This window comes from Staurois parvus, unplaced genomic scaffold (genome assembly GCF_062004578.1).
Source record: "Staurois parvus isolate SC_StPar_1 unplaced genomic scaffold, SC_StPar_1.0 ptg002043l, whole genome shotgun sequence".
Lineage (NCBI taxonomy): Eukaryota > Metazoa > Chordata > Amphibia > Anura > Ranidae > Staurois > Staurois parvus.
The window spans coordinates 28,911-50,476 of NW_028319839.1; the positions used below are offsets into that span (position 1 = coordinate 28,911).

Here is a 21,566-nt window from a genome sequence, read left to right on the forward strand (position 1 = left end):
TATGGGCCATTTGTGCCAAGGAATGCAAGGGACTCCCTGCCTCCATCTCCACAGCATACTGCCACGGTGCGTCTGGGTCCTCTGTCTCCTCCTCCTCCTCCTCTACCAGATGCTCCTGCTCCTCCACTCCTGTCCGCTGAGTGGAAAAACCACCCATTTCACTCAATAATTCCTGAGCACCAATGTCCTCCTCTACCTCCTCCTCTTCTTCCTGTCCTGCCCCCACAGGGGTCATGTGGCGTTGAGATCTGTGCGCCACGTCTACCGCACCCTGACCAGCCATTGTTAACAGCATTTGTTCCAGGACGTGCAACAGAGGAATGACGTCGTTCATCCCATAGTCCTGGCGACTCACGAATAGCGTGGCCTCCTCAAAGGGCCTGAGCAAGCGCAGGTGTCACGCATGAGCTGCCAATGGCTGACATCTAAGTTACACAGGGAGTACCTTTATCCGCTTTTAACATCAGGAAATCGGTGATGGCCTTTCGCTGTTCGTAAAGGCGGTCTAACATATGTAGGGTTGAATTCCACCTTGTTGCAACGTCACAGCATGAGGAGTCGGTACGGGGGCCCATGGCAGATAACGTGCCTGGCAGCAGCAATGGGAGGCCCGTAATCTGCCAGCACCCTATGTCAAAAAATTCAACACACCAGCAGTGTGAGGAGACCTGAAAGTGGCACATGGCAGAGTGTGGCTATGGAGACAGCAGCAATGGAAGGCCGTACAGGGACCCATGACACACTCTGGACTTGGCAGCAGCATGAGGAGGCGGTATAGGGGCCCATGGCAGATTAGGGGCCTGGCAGCAGCAATGGGAGGCCCGTAATCTGCCAGCACCCTATGTCAAAAAATTCTACACACCAGCAGTGTGAGGAGACCTGAAAGTGGCACATGGCAGAGTGTGGCGATGGAGACAGCAGCAATGGGAGGCCGTACAGGGACCCATGAGAGACTCTGGACCTGGCAGCAGCATGAGGAGGCGGTATATAGGGGCCTATGGCAGATTAGGGGCCTGACAGCAGCTATGGGAGGCCCGTAATCTGCCAGCACCCTATTTCAAAAAATTCTACACACCAGCAGTGTGAGGAGACCTGAAAGTGGCACATGGCAGAGTGTGGCGATGGAGACAGCAGCAATGGGAGGCCGTACAGGGACCCATGAGAGACTCTGGACCTGGCAGCAGCATGAGGAGGCGGTATATAGGGGCCTATGGCAGATTAGGGGCCTGGCAGCAGCTATGGGAGGCCCGTAATCTGCCAGCACCCTATGTCAAAAAATTCTACACACCAGCAGTGTGTGAGGAGACCTGAAAGTGGCACATGGCAGAGTGTGGCGATGGAGACAGCAGCAATGGGAGGCCGTACAGGGACCCATGAGAGACTCTGGACCTGGCAGCAGCATGAGGAGGCGGTATATAGGGGCCTATGGCAGATTAGGGGCCTGGCAGCAGCTATGGGAGGCCCGTAATCTGCCAGCACCCTATGTCAAAAAATTCTACACACCAGCAGTGTGTGAGGAGACCTGAAAGTGGCACATGGCAGAGTGTGGCGATGGAGACAGCAGCAATGGGAGGCCGTACAGGGACCCATGACAGACTCTGGACCTGGCAGCAGCATGAGGAGGCGGTATATAGGGGCCTATGGCAGATTAGGGGCCTGGCAGCAGCTATGGGAGGCCCGTAATCTGCCAGCACCCTATGTCAAAAAATTCTACACACCAGCAGTGTGTGAGGAGACCTGAAAGTGGCACATGGCAGAGTGTGGCGATGGAGACAGCAGCAATGGGAGGCCGTACAGGGACCCATGACAGACTCTGGACCTGGCAGCAGCATGAGGAGGCGGTATATAGGGGCCTATGGCAGATTAGGGGCCTGGCAGCAGCTATAGGAGGCCCGTAATCTGCCAGCACCCTATGTCAAAAAATTCTACACACCAGCAGTGTGAGGAGACCTGAAAGTGGCACATGGCAGAGTGTGGCGATGGAGACAGCAGCAATGGGAGGCCGTACAGGGACCCATGAGAGACTCTGGACCTGGCAGCAGCATGAGGAGGCGGTATATAGGGGCCTATGGCAGATTAGGGGCCTGGCAGCAGCTATAGGAGGCCCATAATCTGCCAGCACCCTATGTCAAAAAATTCTACACACCAGCAGTGTGAGGAGACCTGAAAGTGGCACATGGCAGAGTGTGGCGATGGAGACAGCAGCAATGGGAGGCCGTACAGGGACCCATGAGAGACTCTGGACCTGGCAGCAGCATGAGGAGGCGGTATATAGGGGCCTATGGCAGATTAGTGGCCTGGCAGCAGCTATAGGAGGCCCGTAATCTGCCAGCACCCTATGTCAAAAAATTCTACACACCAGCAGTGTGAGGAGACCTGAAAGTGGCACATGGCAGAGTGTGGCGATGGAGACAGCAGCAATGGGAGGCCGTACAGGGACCCATGAGAGACTCTGGACCTGGCAGCAGCATGAGGAGGCGGTATATAGGGGCCTATGGCAGATTAGGGGCCTGGCAGCAGCTATGGGAGGCCCGTAATCTGCCAGCACCCTATGTCAAAAAATTCTACACACCAGCAGTGTATGAGGAGACCTGAAAGTGGCACATGGCAGAGTGTGGCGATGGAGACAGCAGCAATGGGAGGCCGTACAGGGACCCATGAGAGACTCTGGACCTGGCAGCAGCATGAGGAGGCGGTATATAGGGGCCTATGGCAGATTAGGGGCCTGGCAGCAGCTATGGGAGGCCCGTAATCTGCCAGCACCCTATGTCAAAAAATTCTACACACCAGCAGTGTGTGAGGAGACCTGAAAGTGGCACATGGCAGAGTGTGGCGATGGAGACAGCAGCAATGGGAGGCCGTACAGGGACCCATGACAGACTCTGGACCTGGCAGCAGCATGAGGAGGCGGTATATAGGGGCCTATGGCAGATTAGGGGCCTGGCAGCAGCTATGGGAGGCCCGTAATCTGCCAGCACCCTATGTCAAAAAATTCTACACACCAGCAGTGTGAGGAGACCTGAAAGTGGCACATGGCAGAGTGTGGCGATGGAGACAGCAGCAATGGGAGGCCGTACAGGGACCCATGACAGACTCTGGACCTGGCAGCAGCATGAGGAGGCGGTATATAGGGGCCTATGGCAGATTAGGGGCCTGGCAGCAGCTATAGGAGGCCCATAATCTGCCAGCACCCTATGTCAAAAAATTCTACACACCAGCAGTGTGAGGAGACCTGAAAGTGGCACATGGCAGAGTGTGGCGATGGAGACAGCAGCAATGGGAGGCCGTACAGGGACCCATGAGAGACTCTGGACCTGGCAGCAGCATGAGGAGGCGGTATATAGGGGCCTATGGCAGATTAGGGGCCTGGCAGCAGCTATGGGAGGCCCGTAATCTGCCAGCACCCTATGTCAAAAAATTCTACACACCAGCAGTGTGAGGAGACCTGAAAGTGGCACATGGCATGAGACACTGTGGACCTGGCAGCAGCATGAGGAGGCGGTATATAGGGGCCTATGGCAGATTAGGGGCCTGGCAGCAGCAATGGGAGGCCCGTAATCTGCCAGCACCCTATGTCAAAAAATTCTACACACCAGCAGTGTGTGAGGAGACCTGAAAGTGGCACATGGCAGAGTGTGGCGATGGAGACAGCAGCAATGGGAGGCCGTACAGGGACCCATGAGAGACTCTGGACCTGGCAGCAGCATGAGGAGGCGGTATATAGGGGCCTATGGCAGATTAGGGGCCTGGCAGCAGCTATGGGAGGCCCGTAATCTGCCAGCACCCTATGTCAAAAAATTCTACACACCAGCAGTGTGTGAGGAGACCTGAAAGTGGCACATGGCAGAGTGTGGCGATGGAGACAGCAGCAATGGGAGGCCGTACAGGGACCCATGAGAGACTCTGGACCTGGCAGCAGCATGAGGAGGCGGTATATAGGGGCCTATGGCAGATTAGGGGCCTGGCAGCAGCTATGGGAGGCCCGTAATCTGCCAGCACCCTATGTCAAAAAATTCTACACACCAGCAGTGTGAGGAGACCTGAAAGTGGCACATGGCATGAGACACTGTGGACCTGGCAGCAGCATGAGGAGGCGGTATATAGGGGCCTATGGCAGATTAGGGGCCTGGCAGCAGCAATGGGAGGCCCGTAATCTGCCAGCACCCTATGTCAAAAAATTCTACACACCAGCAGTGTGTGAGGAGACCTGAAAGTGGCACATGGCAGAGTGTGGCGATGGAGACAGCAGCAATGGGAGGCCGTACAGGGACCCATGAGAGACTCTGGACCTGGCAGCAGCATGAGGAGGCGGTATATAGGGGCCTATGGCAGATTAGGGGCCTGGCAGCAGCTATGGGAGGCCCGTAATCTGCCAGCACCCTATGTCAAAAAATTCTACACACCAGCAGTGTGTGAGGAGACCTGAAAGTGGCACATGGCAGAGTGTGGCGATGGAGACAGCAGCAATGGGAGGCCATACAGGGACCCATGACAGACTCTGGACCTGGCAGCAGCATGAGGAGGCGGTATATAGGGGCCTATGGCAGATTAGGGGCCTGGCAGCAGCTATGGGAGGCCCGTAATCTGCCAGCACCCTATGTCAAAAAATTCTACACACCAGCAGTGTGTGAGGAGACCTGAAAGTGGCACATGGCAGAGTGTGGCGATGGAGACAGCAGCAATGGGAGGCCGTACAGGGACCCATGACAGACTCTGGACCTGGCAGCAGCATGAGGAGGCGGTATATAGGGGCCTATGGCAGATTAGGGGCCTGGCAGCAGCTATGGGAGGCCCATAATCTGCCAGCACCCTATGTCAAAAAATTCTACACACCAGCAGTGTGAGGAGACCTGAAAGTGGCACATGGCAGAGTGTGGCGATGGAGACAGCAGCAATGGGAGGCCGTACAGGGACCCATGACAGACTCTGGACCTGGCAGCAGCATGAGGAGGCGGTATATAGGGGCCTATGGCAGATTAGGGGCCTGGCAGCAGCTATGGGAGGCCCGTAATCTGCCAGCACCCTATGTCAAAAAATTCTACACACCAGCAGTGTGAGGAGACCTGAAAGTGGCACATGGCAGAGTGTGGCGATGGAGACAGCAGCAATGGGAGGCCGTACAGGGACCCATGAGAGACTCTGGACCTGGCAGCAGCATGAGGAGGCGGTATATAGGGGCCTATGGCAGATTAGGGGCCTGGCAGCAGCTATGGGAGGCCCGTAATCTGCCAGCACCCTATGTCAAAAAATTCTACACACCAGCAGTGTGAGGAGACCTGAAAGTGGCACATGGCATGAGACACTGTGGACCTGGCAGCAGCATGAGGAGGCGGTATATAGGGGCCTATGGCAGATTAGGGGCCTGGCAGCAGCAATGGGAGGCCCGTAATCTGCCAGCACCCTATGTCCAAAAATTCTACACACCAGCAGTGTGTGAGGAGACCTGAAAGTGGCACATGGCAGAGTGTGGCGATGGAGACAGCAGCAATGGGAGGCCGTACAGGGACCCATGAGAGACTCTGGACCTGGCAGCAGCATGAGGAGGCGGTATATAGGGGCCTATGGCAGATTAGGGGCCTGGCAGCAGCTATGGGAGGCCCGTAATCTGCCAGCACCCTATGTCAAAAAATTCTACACACCAGCAGTGTGTGAGGAGACCTGAAAGTGGCACATGGCAGAGTGTGGCGATGGAGACAGCAGCAATGGGAGGCCGTACAGGGACCCATGAGAGACTCTGGACCTGGCAGCAGCATGAGGAGGCAGTATATAGGGGCCTATGGCAAATTAGGGGCCTGGCAGCAGCTATGGGAGGCCCGTAATCTGCCAGCACCCTATGTCAAAAAATTCTACACACCAGCAGTGTGAGGAGACCTGAAAGTGGCACATGGCATGAGACACTGTGGACCTGGCAGCAGCATGAGGAGGCGGTATATAGGGGCCTATGGCAGATTAGGGGCCTGGCAGCAGCAATGGGAGGCCCGTAATCTGCCAGCACCCTATGTCAAAAAATTCTACACACCAGCAGTGTGTGAGGAGACCTGAAAGTGGCACATGGCAGAGTGTGGCGATGGAGACAGCAGCAATGGGAGGCCGTACAGGGACCCATGAGAGACTCTGGACCTGGCAGCAGCATGAGGAGGCGGTATATAGGGGCCTATGGCAGATTAGGGGCCTGGCAGCAGCTATGGGAGGCCCGTAATCTGCCAGCACCCTATGTCAAAAAATTCTACACACCAGCAGTGTGTGAGGAGACCTGAAAGTGGCACATGGCAGAGTGTGGCGATGGAGACAGCAGCAATGGGAGGCCGTACAGGGACCCATGACAGACTCTGGACCTGGCAGCAGCATGAGGAGGCGGTATATAGGGGCCTATGGCAGATTAGGGGCCTGGCAGCAGCTATGGGAGGCCCGTAATCTGCCAGCACCCTATGTCAAAAAATTCTACACACCAGCAGTGTGTGAGGAGACCTCAAAGTGGCACATGTTTGAGGCATGATTCATGGCGGATTTAGTCAGTTGTGTCAGGAACTGGTGGTTTGAAATCCAGACTAATCCACGCCTGATTCATTTTCACAAACGTGAGTCTCTCCACACTTTGGGTGGACAGTCGTGTCCTCCGCGGAGTTACAATACCTCCTGCCGCACTAAACACGCGCTCCGATGCCACGCTACTGGCCGGGCATGACAGCCTTTCAAGGGCAAATTCAGCTAGTTGGGGCCAAAGGTCAAGTTTCGTTGACCAGTAGTCAAGGGGATTGTCTACCTCGGTTGGCAGGGTGCTGTCCAAGTAGGCCCAAGCCTGTTGTTTGAGCTCCTGCTCCAGGTCCACCTGATGCTGCTGCTGCTGCTGCTGCGGCTGGTTAGTAGTTTCCTCACTGCGCTGGTGAAGAAAGCTACTCATCATCGACTGCAGACTGAGGCAGCCGCTGCTGGTGGAGCTGCCACTGCTCCTACCACCCCACCCCTCCCCTGCTGCCATGGCAGCGGAACGCGAGCGCACAGGGCCCACAGTGTCTGAGGATGGACGTTGGCGCACAAAGGCAGAGACCAACTGACTACATAGGTGGTTTTTATAGTACGTTATTTTGGCCTCCCTCTCAGCAGGTGTGAAAAAGGCCACCATTTTGGAACGGTAGCGAGGGTCCAACAAGGTGGACAGCCAAAAGTCATCCCTCTGTCTGATGGTTATTATTCGGCTGTCGCTACGCAAGCAACCGAGCATGCTATGGGCCATTTGTGCCAAGGAATGCGAGGGACTCCCTGCCTCCATCTCCACAGCATACTGCCACGGTGCGTCTGGGTCCTCTGTCTCCTCCTCCTCCTCCTCTACCAGATGCTCCTGCTCCTCCACTCCTGTCCGCTGAGTGGAAAAACCACCCATTTCACTCAATAATTCCTGAGCACAAATGTCCTCCTCTACCTCCTCCTCTTCTTCCTGTCCTGCCCCCACAGGGGTCATGTGGCGTTGAGATCTGTGCGCCACGTCTACCGCACCCTGACCAGCCATTGTTAACAGCATTTGTTCAAGGACGTGCAACAGAGGAATGACGTCGTTCATCCCATAGTCCTGCCGACTCACGAATAGCGTGGCCTCCTCAAAGGGCCTGAGCAAGCGGCAGGTGTCACGCATGAGCTGCCAATGGCTGACATCGAAGTTACACAGGGGAGTACCTTTATCCGCTTGTAACATCAGGAAATCGGTGATGGCCTTTCGCTGTTCGTAAAGGCGGTCTAACATGTGTAGGGTTGAATTCCACCTTGTTGCAACGTCGCAGATCAGGCGATGCTGTGGAATTCCGTTCTGCCGCTGCAGCTCAAGGAGGGTGTGCTTTGCGGTGTAGCAATGGCTGAAATGCATGCAAAGTTTACGTGACATTTTAAGGATGTCTTGCAGTGGGATGGTGGATTTTAGGAACCGCTTGACAACCAGATTGAACACGTGAGCCATGCATGGCGCATGGCACAACCTTCCTTGACGCAGAGCAGACACCATGTTCTTTCCGTTGTCGGTCAACATGGTTCCGATTTTCAGTTTGCGCGGAGACAGCCATCTGTCGATTTCTCTGTTCATTACACTCAGAAGTTCCTCCCCTGTGTGACTACGTTCGCCAAGGCATACCAGGTGCAGAACAGCGTGACACCGTTGCGCCCTGCACATGTTATATGCCGGTCGGGTAATGGGACTTGGCACGGGGGTGGCGGCTGAGGACACGGCGGAAGAAGAGGTGGTAGAGGCGGACATCTTTGCCGGACCAAGGACGTGCAAACGTGGAGGCAAAAGCGGCGTGACCTGTCCAAGTTGCTGGTGCGGCTGTGACGGCACCACGTTCACCCAGTGGGCCGTAAATGACATGTACTGTCCCTGACCGTAGTTACAGCTCCACACGTCGGCGCTGCCGTGCACTTTGGCAGAGACCGACATGCTCAAAGACTGGCCCACCATGTCTTCTACATGTGAATGCAGGGCTGGCACTGCCTTTTTGGCGAAGAAATGACGGCTTGGCACTCTCCACCGCGGCGCGGCACAAGCCATCATTTCTCTGAAAGGTGCTGAGTCCACCACTTGGAAAGGGAGGGACTGCAGCACCAGCAACTTGGACAGGAGGACGTTCAGCTTTTGCACCGTCGGGTGCGTGCTCGCAAACTGTTGTCTCTTGGAAACGGATTCCAAGAAAGACTGCTGACGGAATCCGTGAAGAGGAGTAGCAGGAGAAGGAGCATCTGAACGAGCGGAAGATGCCAACGAGCGACAACTCCCCTCAGCAGAGGTGTTGGAGCCTTGACTGGCTGATGGAGGGCGATTGACATCGGGTGACGGAGCAAGTAACGGAGCGGGTGATGGAGCGGGGGCTGGGGCAGGCAGAACCGCCGTATCTTTATCACGGTTTTCCCAGGCCACCAAATGGCGACGCTGCATATGCTGCCGCAACGCTGTAGTCCCAACATGGGCCCCCTGGCCACGCTTGACTTTCTGGCCACATAGTCGACATACGGCTACGTTTACTTCCTCGGGCGGCTTAACGAAAAATTGCCACACCGCCGAGTAGGAAACTTTGCCCCCGATACTCCTCACTGGCTGACTGCTGCTTCCTCCGTGCACACCGGCACCACTACTGGCCGTGGTGGTAGGCTGCAGTGGAGCTGGTGCTCTACTCCGTGGCCGTTTGGCTCCACTGACACTGCTTCCACTGACACTGCTGCGACCCTGCTGCTGTCTCCTGGGCAACCCACCGACTGTTTCGCTCACTGCCAAGCTGCCACCCTCTTCTCCTGATGATGCGGAAGAAATTGCCTGATGACGACGAGGCTGCCAAGTGCGATCAACCTCCTCATCATCAAGTAGGGTCTCCGCCTCACTACTAGCCCCCTCGGCTGCGTCTGGGTCAGGAGACAGACCTGTCTCTAGACCGGCTACCGGGCCACTCTCCTCGCCACTACTTCTTCGCCTAGCTGCTGAAAAGGCGGATGTCTCCCCCCGTTCCTGACCGCCCTCTGTTAGCTCTTCCTCACTGTACAGTGGGGCTGAGCCCACAGCATGCGATACTTCGCTTGGTGAGGGAACACCAAAGGACAGGGGCAGGTAGAGGACACGTGATTTCAGTGGGCTTGGTCCCGGGCCATGCCAACTAACGGTTGTGTCTGACGTACCCACCGACCGTTGGCTGTAGGTGTCAGAGGTGACCTGGGAAGAGGAAGACGACCGAGCCAACCAATCGATGACGGCAGGGTTGTCGGTGGAGACACGACCGCTGGATGACACTGGGAGCACTGGCCTCTGGCTGCGAATAGTGCTGCCTCGACCCCTTCCTCTGCTGCCACGTCTGCTCGCTCCTAAAACATTGCCTCCTCTGCCACTCCTCTGCATGTTGTCTGACATACTCTTTAATTAAACGATTATGTGTCCCTGAGTAACAATTCTGTGTCCCTGAGTAACAATTCTGTGTCTGTGCGAGTAACAATTCTGTGGCCCTAAGTAACAGTTCTGTGGCCCTCAGTAACAATTCTGTGTCCCTGATTAACGTTTCTGTGGCCCCAAGTAACAGTTCTGTGGCCCTCAGTAACAATTCTGTGTCTGTGCGAGAAACAATTCTGTGGCCCTAAGTAACAGTTCTGTGGCCCTCAGTAACAGTTCTGTTTCCCTGAGTAACAATTCTGTGTCTGTGCGAGTAAGAATTCTGTGTCTGTGCGAGTAACAATTCTGTGGCCCTAAGTAACAGTTCTGTGGCCCTCAGTAACAGTTCTGTGTCCCTGAGTAACAATTCTGTGTCTGTGCGAGTAACAATTCTGTGTCTGTGCGAGTAACAATTCTGTCTGTGCGAGTAACAATTCTGTGGCCCTAAGTAACGGTTCTGTGGCCCTCAGTAACAGTTCTGTGTCCCTGTGTAACAATTCTGTGTCTGTGCGAGTAACAATTCTGTGGCCCTAAGTAACAGTTCTGTGGCCCTCAGTAACAATTCTGTGTCCCTGATTAACGTTTCTGTGGCCCCAAGTAACAGTTCTGTGGCCCTCAGTAACAATTCTGTGTCTGTGCGAGTAACAATTCTGTGTCTGTGCGAGTAACAATTCTGTGTCTGTGCGAGTAACAATTCTGTGGCCCTAAGTAACGGTTCTGTGGCCCTCAGTAACAGTTCTGTGTCCCTGTGTAACAATTCTGTGTCTGTGCGAGTAACAATTCTGTGGCCCTAAGTAACAGTTCTGTGGTCCTCAGTAACAATTCTGTGTCTGTGCGAGTAACAATTCTGTGGCCCTAAGTAACAGTTCTGTGGCCCTCAGTAACAATTCTGTGTCTGTCCCTGAGTAACAATTCTGTGGCCCTAACTAAAGTTTCTGTGGCCCTAAGTAACAATTCTCTGGCACTCAGTAACAATTCTGTCTGTCCCTGAGTAACAATTCTGTGGCCCTAATAACGTTTCTGTGGCCCTAAGTAACAATTATCTGGCACTCAGTAACAATTCTGTCTGTCCCTGAGTAACAATTCTCTGGCACTCAGTAACAATTCTGTCTGTCCCTGAGTAAAAATTCTGTGGCCCTAAGTAAAGTTTCTGTGGCCGTGAGTAACAATTCTCTGGCACTCCGTAACAATTCTGTCTGTCCCTGAGTAACAATTCTCTGGCACTCAGTAACAATTCTGTCTGTCCCTGAGTAAAAATTCTGTGGCCCCAAGTAAAGTTTCTGTGGCCCTGAGTAACAATTCTCTGGCACTCCGTAACAATTCTGTCTGTCCCTGAGTAACAATTCTCTGGCACTCAGTAACAATTCTGTCTGTCCCTGAGTAAAAATTCTGTGGCCCTAATTAAAGTTTCTGTGGCCCTAAGTAACAATTCTCTGGCACTCAGTAACAATTCTGTCTGTCCCTGAGTAACAATTCTCTGGCACTCCGTAACAATTCTGTCTGTCCCTGAGTAACAATTCTCTGGCACTCAGTAACAATTCTGTCTGTCCCTGAGTAAAAATTCTTTGGCCCTAAGTAAAGTTTCTGTGGCCCTGAGTAACAATTCTCTGGCACTCCGTAACAATTCTGTCTGTCCCTGAGTATGAATTCTGTGGCCCTAACTAGCGTTTCTTTGTCCCTAAGTAACAGTTCTGTGGCCCTGAGTAACAATTCTGTGTCTGTGCGAGTAACAATTCTGTGGCCCTAAGTAACAGTTCTGTGGCCCTCAGTAACAGTTCTGTGTCTGTGCGAGTAACAATTCTGTGTCTGTGCGAGTAACAATTCTGTGGCCCTAAGTAACAGTTCTGTGGCCTTCAGTAACAATTCTGTGTCTGTGCGAGTAACAATTCTGTGTCTGTGCGAGTAACAATTCTGTGGCCCTAAGTAAAGTTTCTGTGGCCCTAAGTAACAATTCTCTGGCACTCAGTAACAATTCTGTCTGTCCCTGAGTAACAATTCTCTGGCACTCAGTAACAATTCTGTCTGTCCCTGAGTAAAAATTCTGTGGCCCTAAGTAAAGTTTCTGGGGCCCTGAGTAACAATTCTCTGGCACTCAGTAATAATTCTGTCTGTCCCTGAGTAACAATTCTCTGGCACTCAGTAGCAATTCTGTCTGTCCCTGAGTAAAAATTCTGTGGCCCTAAGTAAAGTTTCTGTGGCCGTGAGTAACAATTCTCTGGCACTCCGTAACAATTCTGTCTGTCCCTGAGTAACAATTCTCTGGCACTCAGTAACAATTCTGTCTGTCCCTGAGTAAAAATTCTGTGGCCCTAAGTAAAGTTTCTGTGGCCCTGAGTAACAATTCTCTGGCACTCCGTAACAATTCTGTCTGTCCCTGAGTAACAATTCTCTGGCACTCAGTAACAATTCTGTCTGTCCCTGAGTAAAAATTCTGTGGCCCTAAGTAAAGTTTCTGTGGCCATGAGTAACAATTCTCTGGCACTCCGTAACAATTCTGTCTGTCCCTGAGTATGAATTCTGTGGCCCTAACTAGCGTTTCTTTGTCCCTAAGTAACAGTTCTGTGGCCCTGAGTAACAATTCTGTGTCTGTGCGAGTAACAATTCTGTGGCCCTAAGTAACAGTTCTGTGGCCCTCAGTAACAGTTCTGTGTCTGTGCGAGTAACAATTCTGTGTCTGTGCGAGTAACAATTCTGTGGCCCTAAGTAACAGTTCTGTGGCCTTCAGTAACAATTCTGTGTCTGTGCGAGTAACAATTCTGTGTCTGTGCGAGTAACAATTCTGTGGCCCTAAGTAAAGTTTCTGTGGCCCTAAGTAACAATTCTCTGGCACTCAGTAACAATTCTGTCTGTCCCTGAGTAACAATTCTCTGGCACTCAGTAACAATTCTGTCTGTCCCTGAGTAAAAATTCTGTGGCCCTAAGTAAAGTTTCTGGGGCCCTGAGTAACAATTCTCTGGCACTCAGTAACAATTCTGTCTGTCCCTGAGTAACAATTCTCTGGCACTCAGTAACAATTCTGTCTGTCCCTGAGTAAAAATTCTGTGGCCCTAAGTAAAGTTTCTGTGGCCCTAAGTAACAATTCTCTGGCACTCAGTAACAATTCTGTCTGTCCCTGAGTAACAATTCTCTGGCACTCAGTAACAATTCTGTCTGTCCCTGAGTAAAAATTCTGTGGCCCTAATTAAAGTTTCTGTGGCCCTAAGTAACAATTCTCTGGCACTCAGTAACAATTCTGTCTGTCCCTGAGTAACAATTCTCTGGCCCTAATAACGTTTCTGTGGCCCTGAGTAACAATTCTCTGGCACTCAGTAACAATTCTGTCTGTCCCTGAGTAAAAATTCTGTGGCCCTAATAACGTTTCTGTGGCCCTAAGTAACAATTCTCTGGCACTGAGTAACAATTCTGTCTGTCCCTGATTATGAATTCTGTGGCCCTAACTAGCGTTTCTTTGTCCCTAAATAACGATTCTGTGGCCCTCATTAACAAGTCTGTGTCCCTGAGTAATGGTTCTCTGTCCCTAAGTAACTTTTCTCTGTCCCCAATTATCGTTTCTGTGGCCCTAACTCTGTCCCTGTCCCTAGTACAGAGCGGTCTGCCTCTGTTCAATAACTGCAGGCAAATGAAGAATTCCAAAATGGCCGCTATTTATAGCTCGACCATTACACAGTGCTGGCTGGCTGGCTGCTGATTGGCTGATGCGATCACATGTAGTTGAGGAATGCATTATGGGTCAGCGCGCCTTGTCTGCGCGCCTTCCCAGACATCCCCGCTCCGTCGCCGCACATGTCAGCCGCCATTTTCTGAAAAATTTCGATTCGCGCGTCCGAATTAGGCTATTTTTCGGATTCGAAATTTTTCCGATATTCGACTCGAATTCCACTTCGGATACTTCGATTCGCTCATCTCTAATCATTTTCTTCACACAACTAGAGCTTTCTTTTGGTGGTATTTAATCACTGCTGGGGTTTTTATTTTTTGCTAAATTAACAAAAAAAGACCAAAAACTTTGAAAAAAAACACGTTTTTCTTTGTTTCTGTTATAAAAGTTTACAAATAAATAATTGTTCTTCATAAATTTAGGCCGAGATGTATTCTGCTACATGTCTTTGGTGAAAATAACCCAAATTAGGATGTAATATTTAGTTTGTAGGAAAGTTATAGAGTTCACAAACTATGGTATAGATCTGAAAATTGATCAATCCTGAAGTACTGACAGCCAATCTAATTTCTTGAGGTTCAAGAATGTCAGAACAGTACATATATCCCCAAATGACCCCTTCTTGCAGAGTAGACCGTCCGACGTACTTCATAAGAGGCATGGCGAGTTTTTTGAAGTTGTATTTTTTTTGTCATAATTTTTCGGAAAATTAAAAAATTAAAAAAATTATTTTCACTATTTTTTTTTACATACTGTCACCAGTGCAGTACAGCGTCATCATATAACTGGCATGGCGGTGAACAGGGACACTGACTGGTGACAGTATGAAAAAAAATATATATATATATATATATTTTTTTGTTTATTATTTTATTATTTTTAATTTTTTATTACATTTTTTAAATTTTTTTTTAAGATTTTTTTTTCATATTTTACTATGACCAAAGTAGTACAATGTTACCATAGTAACATTGTACTACTTTGGGGAAGTGATCAGTATTTTTTTTTTTTTTTTTTTTTTTTTTACACAATTTGCTTATAGCAAAGAATTACTTTGCTATAAGCAAGCATTTACCTGAATGAAATCGATTCATTCAGGGTTTTTTTTTTTTTTTTTGTTCTTAGCTGTGATTTGGTCACAGCTAATCACATGACATGTGCATGTGATTAGCTGTGACCATTCACAGCTAGGCACTAGTATACAATGGATGGCATGAATGAAGCCATCCATTGTATACAACTGTCATGTGACCTGCTGTGATTGGTCACAGCAGGTCACATGGTACCAGCAATGGGGGCCGGTACTCAGATCTGTCATCGGTCGTGTCCGAGGTACACGGCCGGTGACAGATCGCGCCGCTGCGCGGCTCTGCCGGAATTCTAAAGCACTTTTGAAGCCGCCAAACGGCCATTGGCCGGGCGGCTAATGGTTAAAGATGATGACTAGAGTTACAGTTGTGCTAAAAAATTTGCATCCCGTGGCAGAAATTGTGAAATGTGTGCATTGATATTGAAAATATGACTGATCATGTAAAAAAACTGACTTTTATTTAAGGATATTGATCATATGAAGCCATTTATTATCACATACGGTAGTTGTTTGGTTCCCTTTTAAATCATGATAACAGAAACCCCCCAAATGGTCATGATGGAAAGTTTCCATCCCCTGGAATGTTTGGCCTTGCTACAGGAACACAAGGTGACACACAATGGCAATTAGAGGTCAATTTCTCACATCTGTGACTTTTTAAATTGCAATTAGTGTCAGTGTATAAATAGTCAGTGAGTTTGTTAGTTTTCACGTGGTTGCACTGAGCAGGCTAGATACTGAACCATGGGGAACAGAAAAGAACTGCCAAAAGACCTATATGACAAGGTAATGGAACTTTACAAAGATGGAAAAGGATATAGAAAGATATCAAAAGCCTTGAATATGCCAGTCAGTACTGTTCAATCACTTAAGAAATGGAAAATTCAGGGATCTCTTGATACCAAGCCAAGGTCAGGTAGACCAAGAAAGATTGCAGCTACGACTACCAGAAGAATTGTTTGGGATGCTGTACAAGGAAGGACCCACAGGTAACCTCAGGAGAAATACAGGCTGCTCTGGAAGTTGTTTCAAGGAGCACAATATGATGATACTTGGACAAAGATGAGCTACTTTGTCGAGTTGCCAGAAAAAAGCCTTTACTGCGCCAATGCAGGTCAAGGTGTTGTTGAACATATTGTAACTGAACTTTTTCTGGCATTGGGGCAGTAAAGGCTTCCGGTCTGTAAACTGCAAATCTACTAACAATCAAATGTGTGTAAAGGATATTTCAAAAACTATATTTCAAAAAACTGTATCACCGCTAGCTCCAGCATGCACGGTGAAGTCAGAGGAGCCTGTGTCGCCAGAGTTAGCGGCACTGTGGAGATTTTGAAAAGCCCTTTACAGACATTAGACTGTGAGTAGATTTACAATTTGCAGGCCATTGAAGCTGGCAGTTTTACACTATGGGATGTTGTTATCTGTTTTTCTTGCCGGATTGATGTACGCGGAGAGAGAGAGGTGATTTAGCAGAGTCCCTGTTGGTGTACCCTGTGGTTCCCATGCCCTGGAATACATCATACATGCAGATCCCACATATTTGTTAGCACATTAAGACCACTTATAATTTGGGGTCTTTCAGAATGGTAAGAGGCTGTGTATGGCAACGGTGGTGGAACTCACTGGGAGACTTTCAGTTGCTTTGCTTAAGTCACTTTAATGAACATTTCTTTTGGACTATGTGATATAACACAGAATATATATACATATCTCACTGGAGGTGTTGACACATTATTTATTAATTTGTTTCATGGATTTTTTTTATATATTTTATTTTTTTTATCTCATTTGATTTACTTAGGTACAGCGCAACAACATTGCAAAGTTGACATAAGCACTTGTATTTTGGTGTTTTCTGAGTGCTACTAAACACATATAACACTTCTGAATTAATTTTTGAATTGTTGCACCAAGTACAGTTTTCTTGAGTTTAACAAAAGGATTAATTGGCAGAGTAAATAAAGAGCAAAAAAAAATGAACAGGAAGCAAAAAAAAAAAGTTCAGGATAGAATAATTAAAAACATGAAAAGCTGATAAACAGACTCATATAAGTGATAAACATTTTTGGGGTAACATGCACATAATTTTAATGAATGTTGCATATTTAAATAGATTGAAAAAAACCTTTGAAATGAAAATATGTTCAAGCCTGTTTGAGACTTTTGTGATGGGATTCTGTTTTAAGCCCCTGATAATTAAGGGTCCTTCCGTAAAGACAGCTATTTACTGAGCATAAGTGTTAATCCAAGGCAGCTACAGGATGGTACAGCAAAAATCATGGAGAATTACCCAACCTGAATAAAGAAAGTGACATCTATGGCCATACAAAGAGTGACACAGTGAGTAAGGATAGTCCATAAAAAAACACATTTTCTTATGCTCCTGGTGGTTGGGTAACAAAAGAGTATACATTGACCAGCATACTAATCGCAGACCTTGATAGACAGTCAAAAGATGTTCATATTACTGAGTGTGCAAAAAAGAAAAACATTTCGAGAGTTGAACTCCCTTCCTCAGAGCAGTTTCTGAGGAAGGGGGTTCAGCTCCCGAAATGCGTTAGCACCTTTCACCCAAGGACCTCCGCTGTCCGCGATTGTCATCTTTGGCTCCTTGTCTCTGTTTTTATGACCTTTTTGGTTTGTGAGTATACATTTATAATTTTACATTACATTTCCTTTATATCACGGTAATGCATGAGGAGAGTGAGCCCTGTTTTATTCTTTTTTGCCAGCATCAAGATTTCCCGATCTGTTGAGGACGGCATCTCAGTGAGTGTCTGATTCCATGTTTTCTGTGTAGCATGAAGATCTGAGCGCTGATTTTGGTATATACTGAGTGTGCGTGTGTGCTTGTACCTGAATATGTATATTAGATCAAAAGTGATCAAGCAAGTTAATGACATAATTATCTAGCCTGCTTTTTTTACTAGAAAATTATAGTGTAGCCTTAACCTCTAGCATTTTTTAATTTTTATTTTAGAATTCTCTTTACAGCTGATTTTACGTCCTTGTTTCTCAGGCTGTAAATAATGGGGTTGAGCATTGGGTTAATGACGCTGGACACCACACTGATGACCCGATCATAAGTCGGTGTGTACAAGGACATTGGTCGGAAGTACATAAATATGCTTGTGCAGTAGAGAAGGATGACCATGGTGAGGTGAGATGAGCAAGTGGAGAAGGTCTTGCGCCTTCCTTGGGATGACTGTATAGCCAACACTGCTCTTATTATGAATACATATGATCCAAGGATGATGATCAGTGGGCAAATGATGATGAGGGAAACTATGGTAATGTCAACAATTTGTAGAGCTTCTGAGATTCCTGTGCAAGCCAATTTCATTAGTACAGGAACATCACAGAAGAAATGAAGAATAACCCAACTACAGAATGTCTGAGAAGAAGTCAAAACAGTGTAGAAAGTAGATTGGAGAAAGGCAATGATCCAACAGAAAGTTAATAGACACATACAGGTCCTACTGTTCATAATTGTCAGGTAACGTAGGGGTAAGCACACCGCACAATATCGGTCCAAGGCCATGATGGTCAACAAAAAACCACCCATGCTGGCCACTGTAAGAAACAGAAAGAGCTGGATAAAGCAGCCATGGAAGGAGATATGGGTGTCTCTGAATAAAAGGCTATGCAAAGACTTAGGAATGGTAGTAGAGGTAAGACACATATCCACAAAAGCAAGGTTCCCCATCAAGGTGTACATTGTGGTGTGAAGTTGGGGCTGTGATACAATAAGCACAATCAGGAAAGAGTTTCCTGAGATGGAGAGGACATACACAACCAAGAAAAAGGAGAAGAGTGGAAGGAGAAGATGAGGTACATCAGAGAAACCCAACAGTATAAAGCCAAAAAGAGTCTTATTCTCAGTAGGTTCCATGTATTATTGACCACTTATGTGATAAAAAAGATGAAGTAATAAATCTGAAGGCATTAGTTTACAAATCTATAAAAAATAGGACATAACACGTTTTACAGACTTTGCAGACCAAAGTCAGATACACCGAAAAACAAGTCACCATTGAGGTCTATGCTGCATGGGAAGAGCAGAATAAAGTTAATCACACAGCTACAGTATATAAATAAGCTAGAAATCCATAAATTCCAATATAATTTCTCTATGTCCCATGTACTTATGCAGATAACAGTTTCAGTTTTTGGTACATTTTCCAAAACCTTTGTAAAAAGCTTAGGAGCTTAGTGCTTGGAGAAGGAAATCTGAAACCTGGGCAAAGCATGCCAACCCAACATGTATAGGTAATTATTTTATTACATAGCCTGGTTTCAAGGCAACATGATTGTGGACCCTTGTTGCCACTTTGGATTTAAAGGTATTGAAAATGAATTCTTTTTTTTTTCTTTTAAATAAACTTATACGTACATGCTTTAGGCAATGGAATTGCACAGAGTGGCCCTGAACCTCCTCTTCTAAGGTCCCCTGCCGGCACTCAAGGCTCCACTTCTCCTGTGAGTGCCCCCATAGAAATTTGCTCCTGCAGGCATGCTTCTGAGCCCCACTGCCTGCATCCATAGACACAGACAGCTCCCCCCCGTTACTAACTTTGATTGACAGCAGTGAGAACCAATGGCTCCCATTACCTCAGCAAAGTCTGTGAGATCAGGAAGTGAGTGGAGAGAAGATATGCAGATAGGCACAGCGCTGGATCAAATGAGGGCTCAGGTAAGTATAAGAAATGGGGGGGGGGGACTGATGCCTAAACATTTTTTTCTTAATGCAAGGAATGCATTAAGGTAAAAAATGTTTAGCCTTTAAACCACTTTACTATTATTATCAATAATAGTAGTGGGGAGATAGGAGTCTGAAAAAGCTGTTGGTGTAGAAGCAGTGAGTTGTTTTGCAAGCCAAAGAGTCAGGTTTGAATACTCAGGATGTCACATCCCAAATCATAGAATCCAAAAAATGTTAACAACCCATGCATGCAACCCTACAAGTGAACCTTCTTCTCCAGTAAAGGAGTCACTATGTGCAAACCGACCCGGATCAAGCAAGCATAGCTGCTGGCCAAAAATGCCTTCCACCATAAAAAAGAAGTAGAGGTAGGCTCAATAGAAGTGAATGTCTTTGGCGTTATTTTTGACATCAGCATCAGGCAGTCCATGATTGGGCATATGGCCCATGTGTTGTTCTATTGAGCCCACCTCTACTTCCATTTTATGGGGATAGATTTTTTCGGCAGTTGCTCTTCTTGCTTGATCTGGCACATAGTGACTCCCCCAGAAAAGTACACTTGTAGGCTCTACCAAACACAGTTTCACTGGCCTAGGTACATTTCTTTGCCCATTTAGGGGTGTTGTGTTAGTGTTTCCTGATGCCGCATGCCTCAAGACATTTTTATGGGCTTATGCAATTACAACACCATTGTAGCCACAGAGGTCTACAGCCTCTTTGGGTTAGTAGGGGCTTGCCGCTTTTTATGTCAAACCTTGCATCTGCGTTCTGGTGGCACTGCTGACAGCCTTTGGATCATTTCTTTTACAATTGTGGCTGATTACTTTTTGGATACTTGTCTACTGCAAGAAATTCCATCATTTGACCCCAGATAAAGATTTACAATTGAAACATGCTGGGTTCCACATGTGAATTATTATCAAAATCTGATTGTAATGGTGACAACCATATGGCATATGTAGTATTTGTTGGGTCTAATAAGAGATATGAATGTATCAGCCAAATATTTTTTTAACACTTAGTGTCGATGTTTTATTGATATTTGTAATAAAGACAACCCTTTATATATTTATTTGTACTTATGATTTTGATGCCTTAAAAATCCTACGTTGGGTGTTAATTTTTGAATTGTTTTGCAAGATTCTTGTCTTCTCTGGGATTGGAACTTGTTGAGAAAACTGCCTTCTCACACAAACATATCACAGACTCATCAGTAGACCAACATTAAATGATAGTAACCCTCTTCATTATATCTAGATAGTCTCAAGGTTCTATTAGTAACTTGATGCCCTAGGAATTCAGTTAAATACAAAGTGATGGAGTGATGAAGTAGTACTCTTTGCTTAGCTTTAGGTCACTCTAAGCAGAGCACCCAACCATGGGCGGACTGACAACTCATGGGGCCCCCGGGCAATAGTGGATCATTGGGCCCCTGTGTCCTCACCCACACTCAAACCACACCCAAAAAAGTCTATGAAAGGTACCAAGGGCATCTCATGGGGCCCCCTAATGACCCCGGGCCCTCGGGCAGTGCCCGAGTTCCCAAATGGTCAGTCTGCCCCTGCACCCAACCATTCCGCCCTCTATTCAGCAAAATAACAGTCAGGCGGTGCTCACAATTAGTAACAGAAGGCCTACAAATGGTTGTAAGTAATTAATTAATTGGCTCTTTCATGGGTCACAAATTATTGATTAGGCATTATTGCCAACTTGTGCAGCTACCCACCACCCTATGATGGACCATTGCAAAGCCATTGTTCCATCACCCAAGGAATGCTCATAACTGATTCTGCTATTGGCTAAATCTATTAAGCAACATAAAAGGAAGAAGTTGATTGGCTGTACACTTCATAGAGGGAGTACCTTGCATTTATGCTGCATTAATTCCTGGAAACGTATTTCCAAAAAAAAATCACACAGCTTGCCGTGACGAAGAACATACACCAGTTGACTACCTTCATTATCAAATCTCCACATCTGGATTAACATTACAATTTTGTCAGTTGTAATAAATCTTTGCTGTTTCCAAGTTTCTGCTATGGAGTGTGAGATTTGAAGTACCCATAGACAACATAGGACAGTGACGGCAGTTTGAACCCTCCCCTACTCTATCCAAAAGAAGAAAAAAGTTTGGGCTATAACCACGTACTGCCCCCACAGTACACTTCCTGCAGGTGGGCAGGAAGCTGCAGGCTAAGCGATGTACCTGTACGTCACAACTTAG

The 21,566-nt window shown here is 47.9% G+C and overlaps 1 protein-coding gene across 1 annotated transcript; it reads right to left on the reverse strand.

Annotated features, from left to right (window-relative positions):
* Positions 1-17,592: 17,592 nt before the first annotated feature.
* LOC149432936 (olfactory receptor 5V1-like) lies at positions 17,593-18,661 on the reverse strand. The gene has a single exon (XM_089664791.1). The coding sequence runs from the start codon at positions 18,530-18,532 to the stop codon at positions 17,612-17,614; it is 921 nt and encodes a 306-aa protein (XP_089520917.1). The 5' UTR covers positions 18,533-18,661; the 3' UTR covers positions 17,593-17,611.
* Positions 18,662-21,566: the final 2,905 nt, after the last annotated feature.

What these genes read in the sequence shown, in the direction of transcription:
- LOC149432936 (XM_089664791.1), bottom strand. Translation starts at nt 18,532, where the DNA reads ATGGAACCTACTGAGAATAAGACTCTTTTTGGCTTTATACTGTTGGGT.